This window comes from Pleurodeles waltl, chromosome 5, assembly GCF_031143425.1.
Source record: "Pleurodeles waltl isolate 20211129_DDA chromosome 5, aPleWal1.hap1.20221129, whole genome shotgun sequence".
NCBI classification, from domain to species: Eukaryota; Metazoa; Chordata; class Amphibia; order Caudata; family Salamandridae; genus Pleurodeles; species Pleurodeles waltl.
The window spans coordinates 679,588,787-679,610,008 of NC_090444.1; the positions used below are offsets into that span (position 1 = coordinate 679,588,787).

Below are 21,222 nucleotides of genomic sequence, written 5' to 3' on the forward strand. Positions count from 1 at the left end.
ATTTGCCCTAGCTGGGGCAACCCTAAACCTTGTGGAAGAACCTTGCATAAGCATTGCTGCATCTAAGTTAGTGTGCAGTGGCGCCATTGTAGAGTGTATTTATTCTGCTAGATATGGTGTATATTCTCTACATAAAATTGAATGAAGTCAATTCAAACCGAGCTTACTTAGAAACTCCAGGGACAAAACTCACTGTTGTGTTCCTGTCATCATCTTAGTGGGGGCGTCTATCATTCCCCCTTTTAAATTCAAGGTTCTTGTTGAGCATGTTGATTGGTCAGGGAGCACTTTGGTATGACATTGACAGAGCCCTCGCCCCCATTCTTTTGGTGCATATCAACGGTAATGTCCTATGTGTTGCAGGTTCCACTTCTTCCTTTTCCCGTGTACAGCTCACTGTGGCTGTAAGAGATTGGTGAAACACCTCCAGTGAGCTAACAGATCTGCAAAAGCTCTAAAAACTTTCTTAAAGTTTCACTGCCATGCAGGTCGTCATATAGCCCCTACACTGAATTCAACCCTCGTTCTTTTCACATCCACAGATGCCTCTCACCTCCCCTCTTCTGAGGTCCCAGTATTCCCAGTAGTGAGAGTGCATGTAGATAATGGCATCGTCATCGGCGTATGTTTAAAGCACCGTGCCTCGCAGTGCCTAAAGACCCTTATTTGTCATATCTCTTCATCCACCTTGCACTTAGGTCTAAGGAAGGTTTAAGTTGCATCCCTTAATGGAAGGGCCGGGGTATTCATTCTCTCTTCTGCTGTCTCCAAGTCATCCAGCCATTTGATCGTCCAAGGAGGCCTCCTTATTGGTGGTTCTCAGCTACAACAGTGAATGTCTGGGAGGCAGGTCTTTTTCTGTCAATGCCAATAAGCTGTGGAATTCTCTTCTAGGCACATTGCACAAAACCAGTGATCTCCTACAGTTTTGTAAGGTGCTACAAACTCAACTGTAATCACTATAGATTCTTAGGTTTCACATTTTGCTTGGTTTATTAAGTGCACCACCAGTCACCTGTATAGGTATTAGTGCGCTTTCAAATTTTATAACATACTGTGATCCCATCATATAGCATAACATAACACAACATAAAATAACAATAGAGCAGTCAGATAATATTGTTCATAATCTAGGGCACTCATTTCCCCCATGTCTTGCGGCAGTTGTAGTTTTCTCAGCACCACTCTACGTCTACCCATATTCCATATCAGCAGTGTCTACTTCACTGAAAAACACTTCACTATCTATATCAACAAAGCTGCAAAGCAATACAAAATCATTGGGTGGATTGCCATCTTTGATAATGTTATCTTTCCTGTATTGACAATGCCAGCATCCTCCAAAAAGCCACACTACCTGTAATTGCCACCAGTGTCACCCTTGTGTTTCCCTCAAACATGCCTTGGTCAGAGTGGTAACTATGCAACCACAGCTATTGGAACATGGTGTGTTCCGTAGGCTCCCCATACTGAATTTTGTCCACTTCATTCAAAATCCCTATATGTCTCTTCCAGCGCCATTTATTGTTTGGTAAGTTTCCACTTCTATATAGCTTGCAAACAACTTGTCGTTCAGCTATAACAAAATTAAACTACATGGTTGCGACCCTCCACCATGATGTCTTTATTAGATTCCACATTTAAAAACAAACCACATTTAGCATTTTTATGCAGAGTTTATTTTATAGTTGTCCAATTAAAATATTTCCAAATTCTAACCACTTTGTTTTTACAGAACTCCTTTCTCTCTATGCTCAACAGTTTCATTATCAATTCAAGACACTTCCTTTGAAATAAAGGGGGGACAGGAGAAACAAAACAGGAATGATGTTACTGGATCAGCTTATGGAATACATAAAAAGATCACGATTTACAACTTGTAAAAGAGATGCAGTTGTCTCCTTCTGTCAAGGTAACCCAATAAGAATAAATAACTTAGTTGCAGAAGCTGACAATGAAATGATAGTATCCCAAGCTCCAGGAGTGGCCTGCCAAAATCATGCCATGTAACAATGAAGCAGTGGTATTTACTCCCTGATTCTAACTTAGCCTGGCCTTAAGGATGACAATGTGTGGTGATGGGGTCAGACTCTATGGAGTTGGTTGTACAACCATCTTCTGCACCTATTATGAGCAAGTGCCCATGGAGTCTTCCAGCCTGTGTGTATGGATTGGAGGCAGGGTTCAAGCGGTGCCTGGGAAATACCTGAGAATTCCCTGGCACACAGGGAGGGGTAGACAGCTACCATCACCCTGCACCTCAAGGCACCATTATGATTTCTAGGATTACCTTACTATGGGTGGGCAAAAACTCCCTGAAAAAAATGAATTTCTCAGCTTTGGCAGTTTTCTTAGTGAAGGTGCAGTGGTGACTTGGGATCCTTGAGCCATGTTTTGTCAGACAGATATTTCACAAGGACCTAAGATAAAATCTCAAGCAACACTGGTGCTAAAACAGATCAGTAAATGAGGTGTTTGGTGGGATAAGAACAAAAACTGATTAAATGGAGCATCTCAGAATATTCTGAAATAAGATTATATTAGGGAAACACACAGTGGGCCTGATTGTAACCTTGGCGGACGGCGGAGGCCGTCCGCCAATGTTCCGCCGCCAAATGACCGCACCGCGGTCACAAGACCGCGGCGGCCATTCTAACATTTCCTCTGGGCCGGCGGGCGCTCTCCAAAAGAGCGCCCGCCGGCCCAGAGGAAATGCCCCTGCAACGAGGACGCCGGCTCAGAATTGAGCCGGCGTAGTTGCAGGGGTGCGACGGGTGCAGTTTGCACCCGTCGCGTATTTCAGTGTCTGCATGGCAGACACTGAAATACTTTGCGGGGCCCTCTTATGGGGGCCCCTGCAGTGCCCATGCCATGGGCATGGGCACTGCAGGGGCCCCCAGGGGCCCCGCGGCACCCCCTACCGCCATCCTGTTCCTGGCGGGAGACCCGCCAGGAACAGGATGGCGGTAGGGGGTGTCAGAATCCCCATGGCTGCGGAGCGCGCTCCGCAGCCATGGAGGATTCCCCCGAGCAGCGGAAAGTCGGCGGGAGACCGCCGACTTTCCGCTTCTGACCGCGGCTGAACCGCCGCGGTCAGAATGCTCGTGGGAGCACCGCCAGCCTGTTGGCGGTGCTCCCGTGGTCGGTGGCCCTGGCGGCCAGAATGACCCCCAGTATGCTTTCAACAATATTAAACATCTGGTGTCCAGAAAATTGTACATTAGAGTAAGAATATAGTCAATATGTGTAAGGCAACTAATGTTCTTGGTTGGGAGTACACTCTAAACGTGCCAGGAACTCTGGTACATGTCCTGTCCTTTTGATGTTATCTTTAAAAAACATTAAGAAAAACTTGAGTCATCCAATTTTGAGGTGGAGCAAAGGTAGATTTGTGCATAGTCTATAATAATTTTATTTACATTGTTGCAAAAGCCCAGCATAAGCTAATAATATCCAATAAAAATCTGTGACATTTTCAAAATATTTGAATTATACTGCATAGTGATCAGTGCCACGCTTTGGGAGTTACTGGATCATGGACGTATGTTTTAATACAGTAAGTTCTGATGGATATTTCTAACTGCAGATTCCTCACCTTAAGAATATCCCCTGGCCCCCGACTGGATCCTGGGAATAGTCTCAGCAATGCTCTCGTTCACCAGTAGGTTGCATCATGTGGCTCTATAGTGACTCTGTTCCACCCCAGAAGTGGCAAAGCAAGGACACATACAAGCACCACACCTTTTTTCCCTGCCCTTCTAGGCAGATGTGGAGCTCCGCTCCCATCATTTTCGTTTTTCTGACAACTTTTTAAATTTATAGTCCTTAACGATGCATCACCCTAATAATGACAGGATTCAAGCTGTGCCATGATTGCAGGAAGTAGGTGTCACCCACAGACCCGCACGGCATGTGCCTTTGGTGCTTGGGCTCCAGTAATGACTCAAAGGCATGCGTTAAGTGCACCTGACGGTAATCTGTCTGAGGGAGGTAAAATCTGCATTGTCAAACCTAAGAAGTCACAATAAAAAAAAAGATCTCACTACCGCTCCAAGTCTCTGGGCCATTTCTGATTCTATTGAAGGAGTCTGTCTCACACAAAGTCCCATTCTCACTCAAAGTCTTCCAGTAAGTTGAAGTTGAACATGCACCTTAAGAGCTAGAAGGCCAAGTTTGAACTCAATCCCATCCCTCCACGCAAAATCAGAGAAGAAAGTACAAGGGTCTCAATCTATGGGTCATGCATCAACAGAATCTTCTGACTCCGATCCAGTCCCTCACTTGGTCCAGGTGCGCTCCAAATCGCCTGAGTTGTTTTCGATCCTGCTACAAATTGTGGCCTTCAAGGAGGCCAGGCTGCCGCTTTTTCAGATGCTTCTAGCTCCCTCTTCCTTCGAGCTCCATGGAGCCATAAGACCTCCATTTGGACTTCTGCCAGGGGGCCTTCCCTTGGCACCTCCTGGCATAAAGGAAATTTTCCCTTGATGATGCCAGTTCATGTTTCCTCTCCTGCCCCAGGCTCAACACAGTCATTCTGTGCTGGCACTGATGATGACTCTGCTGGCACTGGTCCAGCACCGGATCTCAATGCCGGTATCCAAATCTGAGCCATCAGTGGCTTGATCAAATCCTATATCGTGCTATGAGATCACAAGGGTGCAACCAGTCAGTTTGCAGTCTGACTCTAATTGACTACAGCTGCCTCGCATCCAGTACTATAAGAGGCCTTTTTTGGATCCAATTTGGATGCAGTTCTAGGTACGTAAACCTGTGATTTATGGGATACGGCTATAGAAATCTTCCCAGAGGTCCATTATGTGCACACCTTTTGAACCAATGCACAGCACCTCACTTAAACTCCTGCAGCCACTCTCTGAGCAAACACACAGGACCACTTTATTTCTTTACAAATTACTACTGAGGACCCCTGCAGTCTACTTTCCAAAGTTTTTCACTCCACCTCTTCCTTGGAAGGCAAAGAAAAAGCTTCATAGGTTCGATTCGAATAGCTGTGCTTTGGGTTTTTACATTGATGACACACAGGACAATATTGTGCATGAAAATCTTTTTGTAGGGTTTTTTGGAGCTAAGAAGAAGAAGACAGTGCAGCAAAGGACATTGCCATGCTGGATAGACTTCTGCATTAAAGTCTGCTATGCTCCAGCCATTAAGCAACCCCCTAAAGACCTGTGGGCTCATTCCACCAGGGCCTAAAGCACTGGAATGACATTGGCAAGGAGGCAGTAATGGTTCTGGTCATCTGCCAGGCTATGGCGTGGCCATCAGTGCTGCACTCACAAAATACTACTGCCTTGACAGCCAGTTGTAGCAGAAGGGCCATATTCCTCATTTGCTCCTGCAAGACCTGGTTTGAGTCCACTCCCCATATGCTCCACTTTTGGAGGTACTTCTGTGGTATCTGCTCTTAAGGTGAGGAATCTTCAGTTTGGAGTCTCCATCAGAAGAACTCTTACCTTTAGTAATGCTCTTTCTGTTAGATACTCTATCTAATAGCAGATTACTCACTGTCCTTCCACCTCCCCTTTCTTTGGAGTGGACTTCTGAACATCATAATAAGATACTGAGTGATATTTTGAAAACTCTGACCTGACATTTGTTCAACATGCTCTGTGTATGGGGCTATGGAAGAAGAATGATTGAGAAACCGTGTCAGTGCACAGTGGTGGAGCCAATGTGCAGCACCTCTGCCACTTCTGGGGCAGAAACGAGATTCCAAACAGCCACCTAGCACCACCTACCAGGGCTCTAGCGCACTGCTGAGATCTAGTCTGGCTCCTGAAGGTATTCTCAAAGTGTATTATCTGCAGTTAGATAAAGTAGCCACAAGAAAGAGCATTACTGAATTTAAGTAACTTGTTCTTCAGTTCATGTAATATAATGAGAAACTGAAATACTCAATAAGTACCTGTAGATTTGTATGTTTTTTTCATTTTGTTGTTTTTGGCTTTGCATAGTGCAAACTAGATTTGAGGGTGACAGAGAGCTGAACAGATGGAGCATATTTATTAACAAGTTACAGTTTTCCATTTATAGCAGGTAACCAATTTAAGATTTAGTTAAGCTCGGATATGTTGACAATAAGTGTTAAAATGGAAATATCCTCTGCATGGTAAATGCGTGTACCCCTGCCCTGAGCGCCCAACTGTACTGTTGTCTAGATCCCTAATGCTGATTTTCTTTTTTGCGACAGATGAACAATGATCATGCATGTGCACCATGACATAGGCCTATCTCACGGATTACGGTTTTGTTGGGCCTGGAGGGGTGTCCAAAATGCTTCCCTCATAGTGGTGGCAGGCTACCGCCCTCACCAGGAGTTAAGCAGCAGAAGTGTGGTAGTGGCAGCATACCGTACAGTGATCAGTAGGAGTGAACAGGTCATTTTCAACCTGTGTTAATAGAGTAAGGCCAACAGGCTCACTCACCTTTTTTAGATATTCAGTTGTTGTGTGCTTAAATCACCCTTGGTCTACATCAGCTGAAGAGTAATAACCCTGTGCTGGATGTATTTCTGCTTGGGAAATGTACAATGCAGAGATAAAGCAGTGCTGTACATTACATGCTTGGTGAGTATGTGTACTTGTATGAATACCTATAAAGGATACATTACGTGGGAGATTTAGCGCTGTGCAGTGTGTGCTCAGTGGAGGCATGTGCTTTCGAAAGGTACAATACATGAAGGGTAATATGTGCTGCACAAGCATGGTTAATGTGTGTGCTGGCAGTGTGCATGTTTGCAAGTAGCACAACATGGCACAATACAGAAAGGCTACAGTACTAAACAGTGCGCAGAGCGAATGTGTGTGCTGAATGTCTGTGTGTTTGTGAGGACACAATTCATGGAGGCAACAGTACTGAACAAGTGTGTATGCTACGTCCATACCATACACTGAGCGAAAGTGTGTCAGCCATGGTACATTCCGTGCAGGACCTTGGGTACCATTTTGGGAAGCCCAGGCCTGCCTGGGGAATACATGAGGAGTTGAGGAGTCCCCCAGACAGATTTGTATATTGCTGCATTCCTGTGAGCTGTGTGGGACAGACTGGACAAGGGAGAGGCTGCCCCTATACACTTTAAAGGTTGCTTTGTGATTCACTGAGAGATTACAAAGAAGGGGCATAGATACATTTGAGGAAGTAGATGGGGCTGATAAAGGAATCATAATGAGATGGGATGGGTGCCTGGGATTAACCTTTTGATGCACACATCACTGTGGCTGGCATCCAGGTGTGAACTGTAGTCACTTCCATGGCCTGTGTTGTGGACAGCCAGCTTTGAAGTCTCTCCTGCTGTGACAGACAGCCTTTCCAGAGGAAGTGTGTGAAAGGAAGGGCACACTTAAAACGAAGCAAACCCCCAGCATAAAACTTCAAAGACCCATACCCTAAATCACATTTGTTTGTCTGGTAGTGGACTATACAAAGGGAAAGTTGAGACCCCAAATATTGCCATCTGCCAAGGAGCCAGATAGGTTGTGTGAGAAGGAGAAATTCTGCAGGACCTCTACTTGTGACCAATACTCAGGCCATGGCCTGCTAGTCTTCCTGCTGGGTGAAGGCACATCACCCGGGGAAACCAAGACAACCTACCCTGGAGCCTGAAGCACCACTGCCTGCCTGCTTGCAATGTGCTCTGTGAGGTAGAGGAGAACGTTGGAGGGAGCGAGGTCCAGTGGGGAGCCCTACCATGATGACTCCCTCTGCGAGGTGTGAGGATTCAGCTGTGCACCAATCAGGCCATAGCCCATGTGTCAGACTGTTTTTGGTGACCCCCATATGCCAGAAGAGGACCACGTATTGACACTGTGTGGAGGGTTCCAAGCCCACAAGGCCTTGTTGTAGTGATCCTGGATGCCAGAGGGGGCCACCAGTGGAGAGGTTGTGTGACCAGCGTGCTAGGACTTGTGAATGCCTGGGCAGTGACCCCAGATGCCAGGAGGGGCCACTGTGATGTGGGCAGTTGCACCTGAAGAGCTTACTTTGCGACCGGAAGGTACCATGGCACACCCGTATGCTGAGGGAGAGCTGCCGGAACCAAATAATTAAAGACTTTGGGCCATCGTCTGGGACCAAGGTGAGGCTGTGAATGGTGGGGCTAGCCACACCGAGGGATCTGCCCTGACTGGCCCTTGTGGAAATGGGGGATGGCAAAGAGAAAAACATGCCCTCACGGACTCCAGTCAAGAGTCAAAGGACGGAATTCCCTCACCAGGGAGAACTTGATTTACTGCATCACTGTAGTCTGGAAGCTACTCCCATTAATTGGGAGCGCGGCCGCACCACTCCACAGGGTGAGCTTTTGCCTGCCTGATGCTGCCACATGTACACCAAGCATCCTGACTGCTCTGAGCAGGATTGGACTTTGTGAGTGACTGTACTGAGGGCACCCTCTGTAATGCCAAACTCTTCCATGCTGCAGGAGCAGCTAAGACTTTCGAAGTAGGTCCTTTGGGGTCTTGAAGTATTCATTGCTAAAGGTGTTACAGCAGCATAGACACTTTTGACTGTAATCCTGAGGAGTCAAAACTGAACTCTTGAGTCTGCACTAATAGTTTATATTCCCTGATGCAGGCACAAGTGAATGGGGACCAGCCCTGAATATGTTACGTGAAGGAGGGTGGAATAGGAATTCGCCCAAGAACTACTAGGGCCCCACCTCAAGTGAGGTTGTGTTGTTGCTTTTGAATATCACATTCATTTGCATCTGTAGAGTTAGAAATAAAATACTACTTTTTTCTTATAAAAGCAAGTATTTGGCTGGACATTAATTTATTGTTCGTACTGTTTTCACTTTGAGTTATGAGAAGTGTTCACTGACCTATATCTACAACCCCACCAAGGGAGCCTGACCGCTTGACCACAGCTACGACTGAGAATCAAGTACAGAAGGGGTACTTGGCTCAGTTGAGCAGGATCCATAGTAGGTTGGGCTCTGGGACATCAGGAGTTAAAGGCCACAACCACCACGTTTGACACAGTAGCCCATGCATACACTGTTGTCCTCGGAAAGGGATTTAGACAATATGTGACACACATTTTCAATTGGTCTATCCTTTTGATACAATGTGTGATGTCAAGAATATGAACGAGTACTGTAATCAAATTCAGGTGGGTCATCGATATAGAGGTTGATGCTTTTGAAGACCTCCAGGGTTTGTTACATGGTGATATTTGTTTCATCAGCATGAATACACAAGACAGGCCACGAAGGGCCCTCCAGTTTAGAGAAAACACAGTTTTCTTTACCAAGCCCTGCATCACTAACTGTCACATTCTAGATGTTGCTTTGTTTGATGATGTTAGCTGGGGTTTCGAGAACTATTGTGACTTAATTTGCTGGATTGCTGTGTTAAGTAAAATGTGTGAGCACTGCACTGTTACGTTGTCAATACGTTTGCCTATTTGTACTTCTGGGGGAAAATTGAGTTGAATGAAGTTCAAATAGAGGCCCAAACATTTTTATATTTAGGTGATTAGGTGTATCTCATGATTTCTGCTCTTCTGCTTCACCCAAATAAAGAAGAAAAGTCACATGATTTCAAAAATTCTACTTGATATGCCTAATAACATTTGTGTTTAAGTGTTTTTGTTATTATTATTGTTGTGTCTTTATTTAGACTATTTTCTGAGGATTCAATAAAGAATACTGGTGCTATATAGCGATGTGAAGTACAAATTAAGCTATTATGCACCTCGAAAAAATTGTATTTCTTTTTTCATACAAAAAATAATTCTGTACATTTTCATGCTTGAGTAACTTGAGTTCTCCCTTTCCAATCTTTCGTTTCAGGCGTCTGAACCCAAAGCACCGTATTCTCCTTCCAAACAATGGGGCTCTATGTTTGTGGAAACCCTACCTGGCACACAGAATGGAGTGGAAACCTTGGTACCAACATGGTATTGCACCTGCATTCATACCTACAGTACAATAGCAATTCCAAGTATCGAATCAATAGCAGGTAATTACTTCCAACTACATTTGCGAAAAGACAGACAGAAAGAGGGAGGTTATTCTTCTCTATATTTACTTTTTTTTTCTAAACAATTAAATTATATAGAATCAGAGATCCAGATCTATAAAGATCCTTACTACTTAATACGACTGGGGGAGGGGAGATGGGGTTCAAGACCAGGAAGGGACACTGGGTCAATAATTTCTAATCTGATATGTTCAAACAAAATAATTCTGCATGATGTTCACCTAAAAACTGTTGTTCCTAATTGACCATAATCCTGATATTCTTTCCAAACGTCATTACATGTGTCCTCTGTCAATTAACCGAAGACTGACTTCTTCCAAAGTTTCTAAGTTTACCATATTTTGAAATCAGTATTCAATATTTTATTGTAAAATAGTTTGTTTAATTTAAAAACGTCACATGGGAGGTGTTGTATAAGGTGCTCCCAGGTGAAAGAAAAATGGAGAGTCAGAAGAAAAAATGATGACTCCACTCAGCTTCCAACATTTTAACAACCAATGTCATTGGAGAGAGAACTCTTGTGACTGAGCCTTTCTAGTTCTCTTTTAGATAAGAATGGGATATGGATGCCTAGTTGATTTTATAACTAGTGGGTGAGGGTCCTTTCATAAAACCAAGTAGGTATCCTCCACCCCATTCTGATTTAAAAGAGGGACTAGAGTGGTTCAGTCACAAGAGTTGCAATGATATTGGGTGTTTTAAGGTGTCACATGGATGAACTCACCTTTTCCTTCCCCATTTACACCAGTTGGAATGAATACAGATTTCATCCCACCACTTAAAAGATGAAAGACTTTACATTTACAAAAATTAGTGTACTAAAATGTTTTTGAAATGTTGATCATAAAATGTGTTGAGTGCCTTTAGAGAGAATTTGGTCACCCTCAGCAGTAAGGTTTAGATGTGAGGTGCCTCACAGGTTACTACAATTTATAAAGGTGCTACCGGGCCCCTCCACAGTTTTGAATGTTGGCTTTAAGCCAGAGACCAATCTACAAGCCATACCTTTGGCATTTGTAGACTTGGCTTGAGAGAATGAATTGGGAACACAGATCACACCTGAAGAATGGGGAGATATCATGGCTACACATAAGATATCCTAATGTGTCTACAAAAAGAAGGGTGTACAACATTTTGCTGCTCTCTATAGATATTACAAATTCAGACTGTGGGAGAAAAGGTAGTTCACGTCATGTTTCTTGAACTTATCCAGAATTGCTTAACTTTTGGAATTCTGTGCTAGATGTCATAGAAACAAATTTAGTATTACCCAAGTACATTTTCCTTAAGCAATCACTCTAGGTCTCTCGCATCATGGGCTACCACAAACACCATAAATGACCAAGAAATTAAATCAGCTCATCTTAGCAGTGAAATAGGAAATTGAGGCGTTCTGTTAGATAGAAGAGTTGTTGCCCAAAATCCTTGCTCATTGCGTATGAAATTTGCTAGTGATGTACAAATATACCATAGCGCCCGAAGGCATTATTAGAAGCTTTGAGCACTTCTTGATTTTGATCCACTAAAATTAAGGGAACTTTTGTGTTGTACGTGAATTGTGGGGAGAATGTTTTTTGACTCAGAGAGCTTTTTTGAGATGTAAGTATAACGTACTTCTGAAAATACATAAGTATGTCATACGTAAACCCAAAAGACAATTCACAGAAACTGTTTTGACAGCCATGTGTTTCCCATTCAAATGTGAGAATCTTTCCTAAAATCTTTAAGTGGTATAAACTGTGCCTACAGGCCTCGAAAGATCTACTTGCCCACTGTCTGAGGCAAATCAAATTCTTTCTGGGTGAGCCAGTATTCCTGCTTAATAGCCCAACCTGACAGGGGGCTAATGCCTCAATTGATATGTTTCTTATTACCAGGGTACTACATTTAACTCAATGCAGCATGAAGCTTTGATCGCTTTATGCCAAAAAAATGTTAAAATATAATTCAGCAGCACAAACCTGTGTTGAAAGGTTTTTCGTCATTGTGTTGTCTGTTTCTGTGTCTTGTTCTCATACTTCTGTACACTCCAACCCCATGCTGCTGCATTTTGAACTTCTTGCCCAAATTTATTCAGGTAGGGGCATTATAATATTGGCTACGCTTGGCTCCCACCTTCCTGACGAAAAGTACATTAGTAAACTAAGAAGCAAGTGAGTTATCCAGTGCACTCAATGTTACCTACATACTTTTTTTATACAGGGAGAAACATTACAGCCTAAAAAATACCACACATGTTTTTTGTACAGCACACATTCTGAACTCAAGTGTTTGAAGGTGGTCTCAAATGTGATAATAAAAAAGGAAGCTAGGTTAAATAAGATATTTGAAAAGATCACACACTTTAGTGAAGTGTGGATGCCGGAATTGATTCAGGCTTTTCTGGTTGCACATTTTGCAATTCAGCCAATATATGAGAGTCTTTCTCTTTCCAGATTTGCATGAAGTTTTAATGCTGTATCTGTAATTCTCGGTACATGAGGTTACAGTGTGGTTGGCAGACAGAAGCCACATGAACGCTCGGCTCAGTCTAGGGTTGAGGGTCCAAAAGAACCTTGAGTAGAACCAAAGCTAAGCATCTGGCTCGAGCTTTCAGTGGCTTGCCCACCTCTGTGCCTATTGTGCTCTATGGTTTAGTGGCATCAACTGGCATAAGTCTCACTCCTATCCGGTGAAATAGGGCTGCCAATTGGCCCCATTTCCATCTAGGTGGTGAAAAGCCAGCCTGAGAGGGGCTTCTCTCCTGAAATTAGTATTGGGAGCAGTAGTGTCCGAGGCACTGCACACACTCTGTCCTCCACCACCCAGCTTGGGTGGCTAAGTTAATACTCACTACCATTGTCTACCATCTGAAATGCAGCCTGTCTTCCCCCCACAACACCTTCTCTGTCCTGAGGTGGACCAGGTTCAGTCTTTTGTGCTCCTCCGGCCCTGACTAACCAACAATCGTGTTTTGAGTGGGAAGTGACACTCTGCTACCAGGAGTAAATAAGCTTTTATGTATTTTTAAAGATAATTTTAATAGGATTGCCAGTCAGTTGTCCACCTTTCCATTACCGCTCGAAGTATTTTGTTGCAATGTGTGAGACCTGTTTTGGGGTCTGGTACATCACAGTCAGGTCGAATAGATATTTCGAGTAAAAAGACCTGCAGGCCTGATATTTGGACTTATTTGGTCTTTCAAAGACAGTTGTCTGTCTACCTTTACACAAATGGCCGAAATGGGGATGGGATTGAGTCTTGAAACCAGTAGAAATCCAGCCACAAATCTTAACTTGAGGCCTTTGAGGGTTTAACATATTTTCTAGTTCTGTATTTGTTCTCAGTGCAGGCTGAAAAAAACATATTTGACGTATGCCATAGCAACATCTCCCTCTTGCACCTGCAAATACATCAAGATATTTTTAAACCAGAATCTTCATGTTAGTAAACAAACTTTTCATGTTTCTCTCTAGACTGCGTTTAATCTATATAGTAGGCCATTCTTTTGGGCAAAAGGTGTTGAGCATGTGACTTAAAAGTTTACCTTTAAAAATGCCATTTTACCTTCTTTCTCCAATAACTGTACTGTATTGTTGTGAGTTAAACAATATATTAAATTAATATTATTATTATTATTACTTATAAAGCACATGTAATAACCAAAAGGTATCATGGCGCTGGTAGCCTTAAATATCGGGGGTAAGGTCTGCCTTCACAGACAGTCCAAGAGGAGAGCACGAGCAATTACTGAGAAAAGAGCCAAGTTTTCAAGACTTTCCTGAAGTGTAAAAGATCCATTGAAAATCTGAGGGTGGCAGGAAGCTGAATCCATAGTTGGGCTGCTCTTACTGAAAATGCCCGTCCTCCCTGTCTAGTTTTCTTGAATTTGGGGATGCAGATAAGGTTGACCGAGGAGGATCGCAGACATCTCCTGGGGGAGTATCTGTGAAACCGGTTTTACAGAGGAATAGGTACAATGTCTTGAAAAGCTTTAGAAAAATACATAAGAATTTCAAAATGTACCCTAGTCAAGTCTACTCAGGATCATGCTGCACACAATCAATGTTTCAGCATGAGATGGCAGCATGGGGGGCAGTTTTCACAGGCCTCAAAGAAGTGAAAAACATGTCCCGTCTACTTTCGTAATATGATCTTAGAGGGACAGTTTGTTGTAAACAATCACTCCCAGATTGCACACCGAGTTAGAAGGAGGAGGCACATCCTTTACTGTTAACGACCAGAAATGGGTAGGGAGACTCAAAGGAACTTTGTTTGGTGAACAGTGCAGGAATTCTGTTTTATCACCCTTAAATTTAAGAGAGTTAGAGTTCAACCAAATGGCAATGTCCTTCACGCAAAATAAAAAAGTTTAATCTGATGGAGTTACTAGTCCATGAATCCAAGATAACTGCTATTTAGATCTGGCTTGTCATCAAGCTGTTGCCAGGTGCAATGGGATCCTCCCCAAAAAGAGCTTTCAGGAGGACTACCAAAAGGGGCTTTGGCTCCGACACATTGGTAGCCATGAGTGCATGTTTTGATTTGACTAAAGTTGTGTTCCTCCACAGAAAAAAGTATTCCCCCTCCACGAAGCTGTGATTTTTCAAAACAAATTGTATCCAGCTCCCTCAGCCAGCATGACTATGGCTGTCTGAGCTTGAACGTTGTAATGCAAAGCTTAGGTAACTAAATAATTTCCGGATTCCGAGCCAACCACAGCACGAAACCGCCCTCATTGCAGCCACCGATTACATCAGAACTCTGCTGGACAACGGAGAAACAGCCGCCCTCATCCTCCTCGACCTCTCGGCTGCCTTCGACACTGTCTGCCACTGCACCCTAATATCCCGCCTCCGCTCCACCGGCATCCAAGGACAGGCCCTGGACTGGATCGCCTCTTTTCTCTCTAACCGCTCCCAAAGAGTCTACCTCCCACCGTTCCGCTCGGATCCCACCAAGATCCTCTGCGGCGTCCCACAGGGCTCCTCGCTCAGCCCGACTCTCTTCAATGTCTACATGAGCCCCCTCGCCGACATCGCACGCAAACACAACATCAACATCATCTCCTACGCCGACGACACCCAGCTGATTCTTTCCCTCACCAAGGACAATACCACCACCAAGACCAACCTGCAGGACGGAATGAAAGACGTCGCAGAATGGATGAAACTCAGCCGCCTGAAGCTGAACTCAGACAAAACGGAAGTCCTCATCCTCGGAAACACCCCGTCCGCCTGGGACAATTCTTGGTGGCCCACGGCCCTGGGCACCGCACCAACCCCCTCAGACCACGCACGCAACCTCGGATTCATCCTGGACCCGCTTCTCACCATGACCAAACAAGTCAACGCTGTCTCGTCTTCCTGCTTCCTCACTCTCCGCATGCTCTGAAAGATATTCTGCTGGATCCCCACCGACACCAGAAAAACTGTGACCCACGCCCTCGTCACAAGCCGCCTGGACTACGGAAACAACCTATACGCAGGAACCACCGCAAAACTCCAGAAACGTGTTCAGCGAATCCAGAACGCCTCCGCACGCCTCATCCTCGACATACCCCGCCACAGCCACATCTCCGCCCACCTGAGACACCTGCACTGGCTACCCGTCAACAAAAGGATCACTTTCAGGCTCCTCACCCACGCGCACAAAGCCCTCCACAACAAGGGACCCGAATACCTCAACCGTCGCCTCAGTTTCTACACGCCCACCCGTCAACTTCGCTCCACCAGCCTCGCACTCACCACCGTCCCTCGCATCCACCACACCACGGCAGGAGGGAAATCCTTCTCCTACCTGGCGGCCAAGACATGGAACTCCCTCCCCGCCACCCTCAGGATCACCCAGGACCACCTCGCCTTCCGGAGGCAGCTCAAGACCTGGCTCTTCGAGCAGCAGTAACCCCCTACCCCTAGCGCCTTGAGACCCTCACGGGTGAGTAGCGCGCTTTATAAATATTATTGATTGATTGATTGACAGTGTTTGTTTTTATCTGGAAATAGCACAGATGAGAGGAGTGCGGTAATGTGAAGTCTATTGCAATCCGAGCCCCCCCCCTTCCACATTAACTTCAGACTTCAGAGTATAGTTATGAGTTTAAGAGCAACATTAGATCGCCAGGGCTACACTAATTTACATGGAGTTTTAGGGCTGTCTTGATGTGCAGCTGTCAACTGACCTTATATGATCAACAAAAATGAGCTTTCAAAGTAATAGAAGGGCTTAGGCTAACCCCACATGTTGGTTCTCTGAGTACAGGATTTAACACAGATGAATGTGTATGCTTCCACATAAAAGACTGCTTGTATTGCACGTTGGCTTGTGCCAGAGCTTGTACTCAGTAAAACAAGACTGAGTTGGTTATGTTTGTATGCCACTGAAAATTCTATAGATTTAATCTATTTATTATAAAAGGTTATGATAAAGGCATTGGGCCTGACATATTTATTGTAAAAAGCTTTGTTAAAGTCAATCGGCAAGTGTGGATTGTTGTTACTCCATGTTAAAGCCTTAAGATGGATTTTTTGTTACATTGAATCTCACAGATTACTGCTGTAATGTTACAAGGGGATTAATTTTGGCTGCTCATTGTGACAGAATGTGTTCAAGACAACAGGCTTTTAAAGATGGGTTGCTGTTACACTGCTTAATCCTGTAGCCGTTATTTTGTTACATGGACTGTCACATTTTACCATAGTAGGCAAGGAATTTGGTGTTGGTTACCCACCCAAACAACCCATGGGGATGGATGATTTGCACTATGATATGCCTCATTAGACTCTAGTGGTAGGGATTCTGTATTGTTTTGTACATATTTGTTATATTATTATGGCATACCTGATAGTTACCTTGTGGGAAGGCTCAGGACCAACATCCTAGGTTTAAGTTGGTTGTGGGGACAAGCATACAGGTAGGCATTTGTTACAATGACTATCACTCCTTTTGTAGTAGGATTACATCAGTACTCAATGTTTTTTGTGCTGAATACCCCTCTAACAAACTGTGGATATAGAAGATTTGCTTGTTAGACCCTCTTCCAAGATACAGTATTTTGCTTTGCCAATTGTAATGTAGTGTACTATGTAATTTTATGACTATGGGGGTAATTCTGACCGCGGCGGACGGCAGTCGCCGCCCGCCAAGCGGTTCCCGCCGAAAGACCGCGGCGGTCATTCTGGCTTTCCCACTGGGCTGGCGGGCGACCGCCGAAAGTCCGCCCGCCAGCCCAGCGGGAAACACCCTTCCCACGAGGAAGCCGGCTCAGAATGGAGCCGGCGGAGTGGGAAGGTGCGACGGGTGCAGTTGCACCCGTCGCGAATTTCAGTGTCTGCAAAGCAGACACTGAAATTCTTTGTGGGGCCCCCAGGGGCCCCACGACACCCCATACCGCCATCCTGTTCCTGGCGGGTGAACCGCCAGGAACAGGATGGCGGTATGGGCTGTCGGAATCCCCATGGCGGCGCAGCAAGCTGCGCCACCATGGCGGATTCCCATGGGCAGCGGAAAGTCGGCGGTACACCGCCGGCTTTCCGCTTCTGTCAGAATGCCCGGCGGAGCACCGCCAGCCTGTTGGCGGTGCTACCGCCAACCTCCACCATGGCGGTAATTACCGCCAGGGTCAGAATGACCCCCTATATGTCTGATGGTTGCCTTGTGGGAAAATGTAAGCTCAATACAGGAGAACTAGGTGGTTAGGGCCGCAAGCCAGCTAAAGGCCTAATTGGTTCATCAGGAAAAATTGTTTCAGAAGCCATAGGTCTGATCTGTTTATTACAAAAAGTTATTATAAACTCAGTAGGCCTGACAAATCGTGAAAAACATGTTAAAGTCAATAGGCATTGTACGGGTGGATTGCTATTTCTCTGTATTAAAACCTAAGATAGGTATTTTATTATATGAAATGTCAATGATTACCTTTGTGGGGAAAGATGTGGGTGTTGGTTACCTCCTCTGACAAACCCTTGGGGTAGATGTTTTGCACAGTAATAATTTTGGTGGAATATCTTCTTGGATATCTGCTAGGATTTTGCAATATAAAAATCATTTAACAATGCATACATCCAAATGCATACCTATTTATAATTTGGATACTTGAAGGACATTTGGGTGAGGCCAGTTCTGCCAATGGTCTGTCTGAGTGTCATTTACACTGTTTCCATTCACAACAGCTTTTTATGGGGTAATGGTTCAGTCCACATCAGTCATTGGCTATCTTGCCCCATGAATGTCAGCATTTTCTGATCACATGTGTACATCCACCTGAAAATGAATGTGCTTCAGTGTCAGCGCTGGTTGGTCAGTCCTTTTGGGCCAGAGTTACTAAATTTTAATGCAGCGCAAGGGAAGTTGCTGCATTTTGTGAAACAGAGCAGCAGTGTGCGACATCTACTAAGTTATGGCACACTTCTACTCTTTTCTTGTGCTGGTGCACTATGTGCTGTACCGCAGGCACCATTATGCCATGGTTCACGGGGTCTCTGTGTTAGAGGGAGGAATATTTCGCGCAGGAAGTGATACCTTTCTGCGCAATAATAATTCTAATAGGCAAGTTCCTCTTTCCATGTGCAATGCAGGATGGAAGGAGAAAAAATAAAAATCATTCTCCTCGTTACACCATCTTCAGGAGGCACTTTATTTTGGCACAAACCCAGGTTTACAGATTTTAATAAATCTGGGCGTGAGTTAAATTCCTTGTGTAGAGGCACAGGAATGCCCATGCTCCACCCATGGAACGCCTATCACTTCAGAACGTAATGCAGTGTAAGCTGCTGCATTGCATTATATTTCTTTACAAAGTCATGCAAGATGGCTCAAATTACCCCGTATGTGGCTTAGTAAATATCAGTTAAGGACTTGTGTTGCCTTTCGTCAACTTGTGTGACGTAGGCACAACGCAAGTCCTTTGTAAATCTGGGCCTTAGTATTAGATATTTGCCTTGTATCATAACCCTTCATTTCCTAGGTTCTCTTCTTTTTTATTTTAATGTTTCTTTGGAGGATACCACAGCTATCCAGGAGTTCTAACGGGTCTCTTTTCAGTCTCATATGCAGTGCGTCGTACTCCACATGGTCAGCTTCTCTAAACCAGGGGACCAGTTTGGAGTAGACTATTGTCAGAACCACTTTCAGAGGGCCACGGGGCATGCAGGGGCTACCGGGACCAGTGGCGGATGTGACCTGTATCTTCATCCCCGCAGCCCAAGAGCGCTTTGACTGCTTGACCACAACTACCAGTGTGAGTCAAGTGCAGAAGGAGTCTTGGCCCAGCTGAGCGTGATCCATAGTAGGTCAGGCTCCTGTCACAGGCATAAGTCTTGCAGACCTTCCCCATTCTCACACGGCCCATCTGGCTGCTTGGCTGATGAAAAATGTTTGGGGACTCAACCTCTCCTTCCTAAAGTCCTTTTCCAGACACCAAATGTAAAATAAAGACTGGGTCTCTGAAATTAGATGTTGTGGTCCTGCTTCTTTAGAAGTGGGCACTTCTCCTTGCCATCTTCCTTCATGAAAGAGGTCTGTCACAGCAACTACAACTCTGAAGTTGATTGTCCACAACATAGTTAATGGGAGTGACCAGAATTTGCACCTGTCAGCCACAGTGATATGTGCATCAACGAGTTGATCCCAAACCCCCAGTCCTACTCTGTATGTTTCTATTATCAGCCCTATACAGGCCCCTTCTTTGTGATCAATCACTGAATCAAAGAGCAGTCTTTTGAGATGTAAATGGAGTCCCTTCTTTCACTCCAGTGTATCCTCAGCATGCTCACAGGAACACAGCAATGCACAAATCTGTCTAGGGGATTCTCTACTCCTCATGTCATTACCAGGCAGGCCTTGGCTTCCCAACCCTGTACATTGCGGGCACACTGAAGTAGAGGACATTCATAGTACACTTTCTGTTCAGCACTAATACATCTATGCATTGTACCCTCAACTTCAGCACAGACACTCAGGGCCTGATTTAGATTCTGGCGGAGGGGTTACTACCAGATGTGTGCCAAGGGTGAGTTAAGCAGACAGCAGCAGAACATAAAAAGGTGAGTGACAAAGTGTAAAAAGGTCCTGTTCACTACCACTGATCACCACATTGGACGCTGCCAACACCACGCTTATGCTGCTTCACTGCTGGTGAAGGCGATTCTCGTCTTCCAGTATGGGGGTAGAACTTTGGGTGCCATTCTTGGTCCAACAAAACTCTAGTCCCTGAGACAGGCCCATGTCTTGGCGCATACTCATGATCCATATTTGCCTATGAAAAAAAAATCAGCATTAGGGATCCAGACAACAGTACTGTTGGGCACACAGGGCAGGGGTACATGTCTCTTACCATGCAGAGGACTTTTCCGTCCCAGCAACTATTTACAACACCACTTCAAGACGGACACCTGCTGCTATGTTTCGTTTCACTATTGCAAGCACATGTCCACCATGTTTAAATGGCACCATATTTTTATTTTTGTACTTGTACTTAATTTATCATGCATATTTTGTTGAGTTTGAGTTTTATTGTGTTTGTGCCAGAGGGTAATTGCAAGATTGAATCAGTAGATGGATGAATGGATGCATGAGTGCAAAGTTGCTTAACAGAGTGCACCTATGATAACCTACTGACTGCCTAAATCCATCAGTGACACAAAGGCACTTTCATTGATTAGACAGACCCATTAGCATTGCCAGTGCGTGTTCCTGAATAAAATCGTTTACCACAAAAAGCAGCTTTCATATTCTGGTTGTCCAAACAATGCTGGGTTAGTTTCCTACCAAGATCTGGTAAATTAATCTAAAGAGCATTCCCAGAACACCTAGAATCAGGAAATGCATTTCGAGTATTGCATTCATAATACGTATTCACAATATGTTAATACAACACGAATCGCTCTGATCCTACGATCGACAGGGCCTGGAACAAGTTCTGAGCACATAGTCCCAAACGCAGTTGTTTTTAGTCTAAATGCAGGTGACAGCAAATCTCCAGCCAAAGTTCAAAATTATATCTTCCTAGTACAAAACAGACAAAGAACATAGGGCCGGCATTATCTGACTGTTGAGCGTATGGTATCTATCTTTCCATGCTGTTACTTCGCCCGCTCAAGTGCGTGGAAAGCTGCGCGTTGCATGACTAACAAATATGTTTCCGCTCTGAGTAAGTCTGTTTTCCTTGATGAGCTGCAAAGATTTGGAACTGCAGAAGTTGCAGATTAGTTGCAGTAAGAGAAGAGCGATAACTGATCATTTG

General features: G+C 44.7%; 1 protein-coding gene across 5 annotated transcripts in view; it reads left to right on the forward strand.

The window, feature by feature from the left end:
- The window catches only part of NT5DC1 (5'-nucleotidase domain containing 1), a 999,625-nt gene that overhangs the window by 919,316 nt on the left and 59,087 nt on the right, over positions 1 to 21,222 (forward strand). For all 5 annotated transcript variants that reach the window (XM_069234556.1, XM_069234559.1, XM_069234557.1 and 2 more), the window contains one exon: positions 9,812 to 9,980. In XM_069234556.1, coding sequence (XP_069090657.1) covers positions 9,812 to 9,980 — 169 coding nt within the window. The remainder of the gene's footprint in view (positions 1 to 9,811; positions 9,981 to 21,222) is intronic.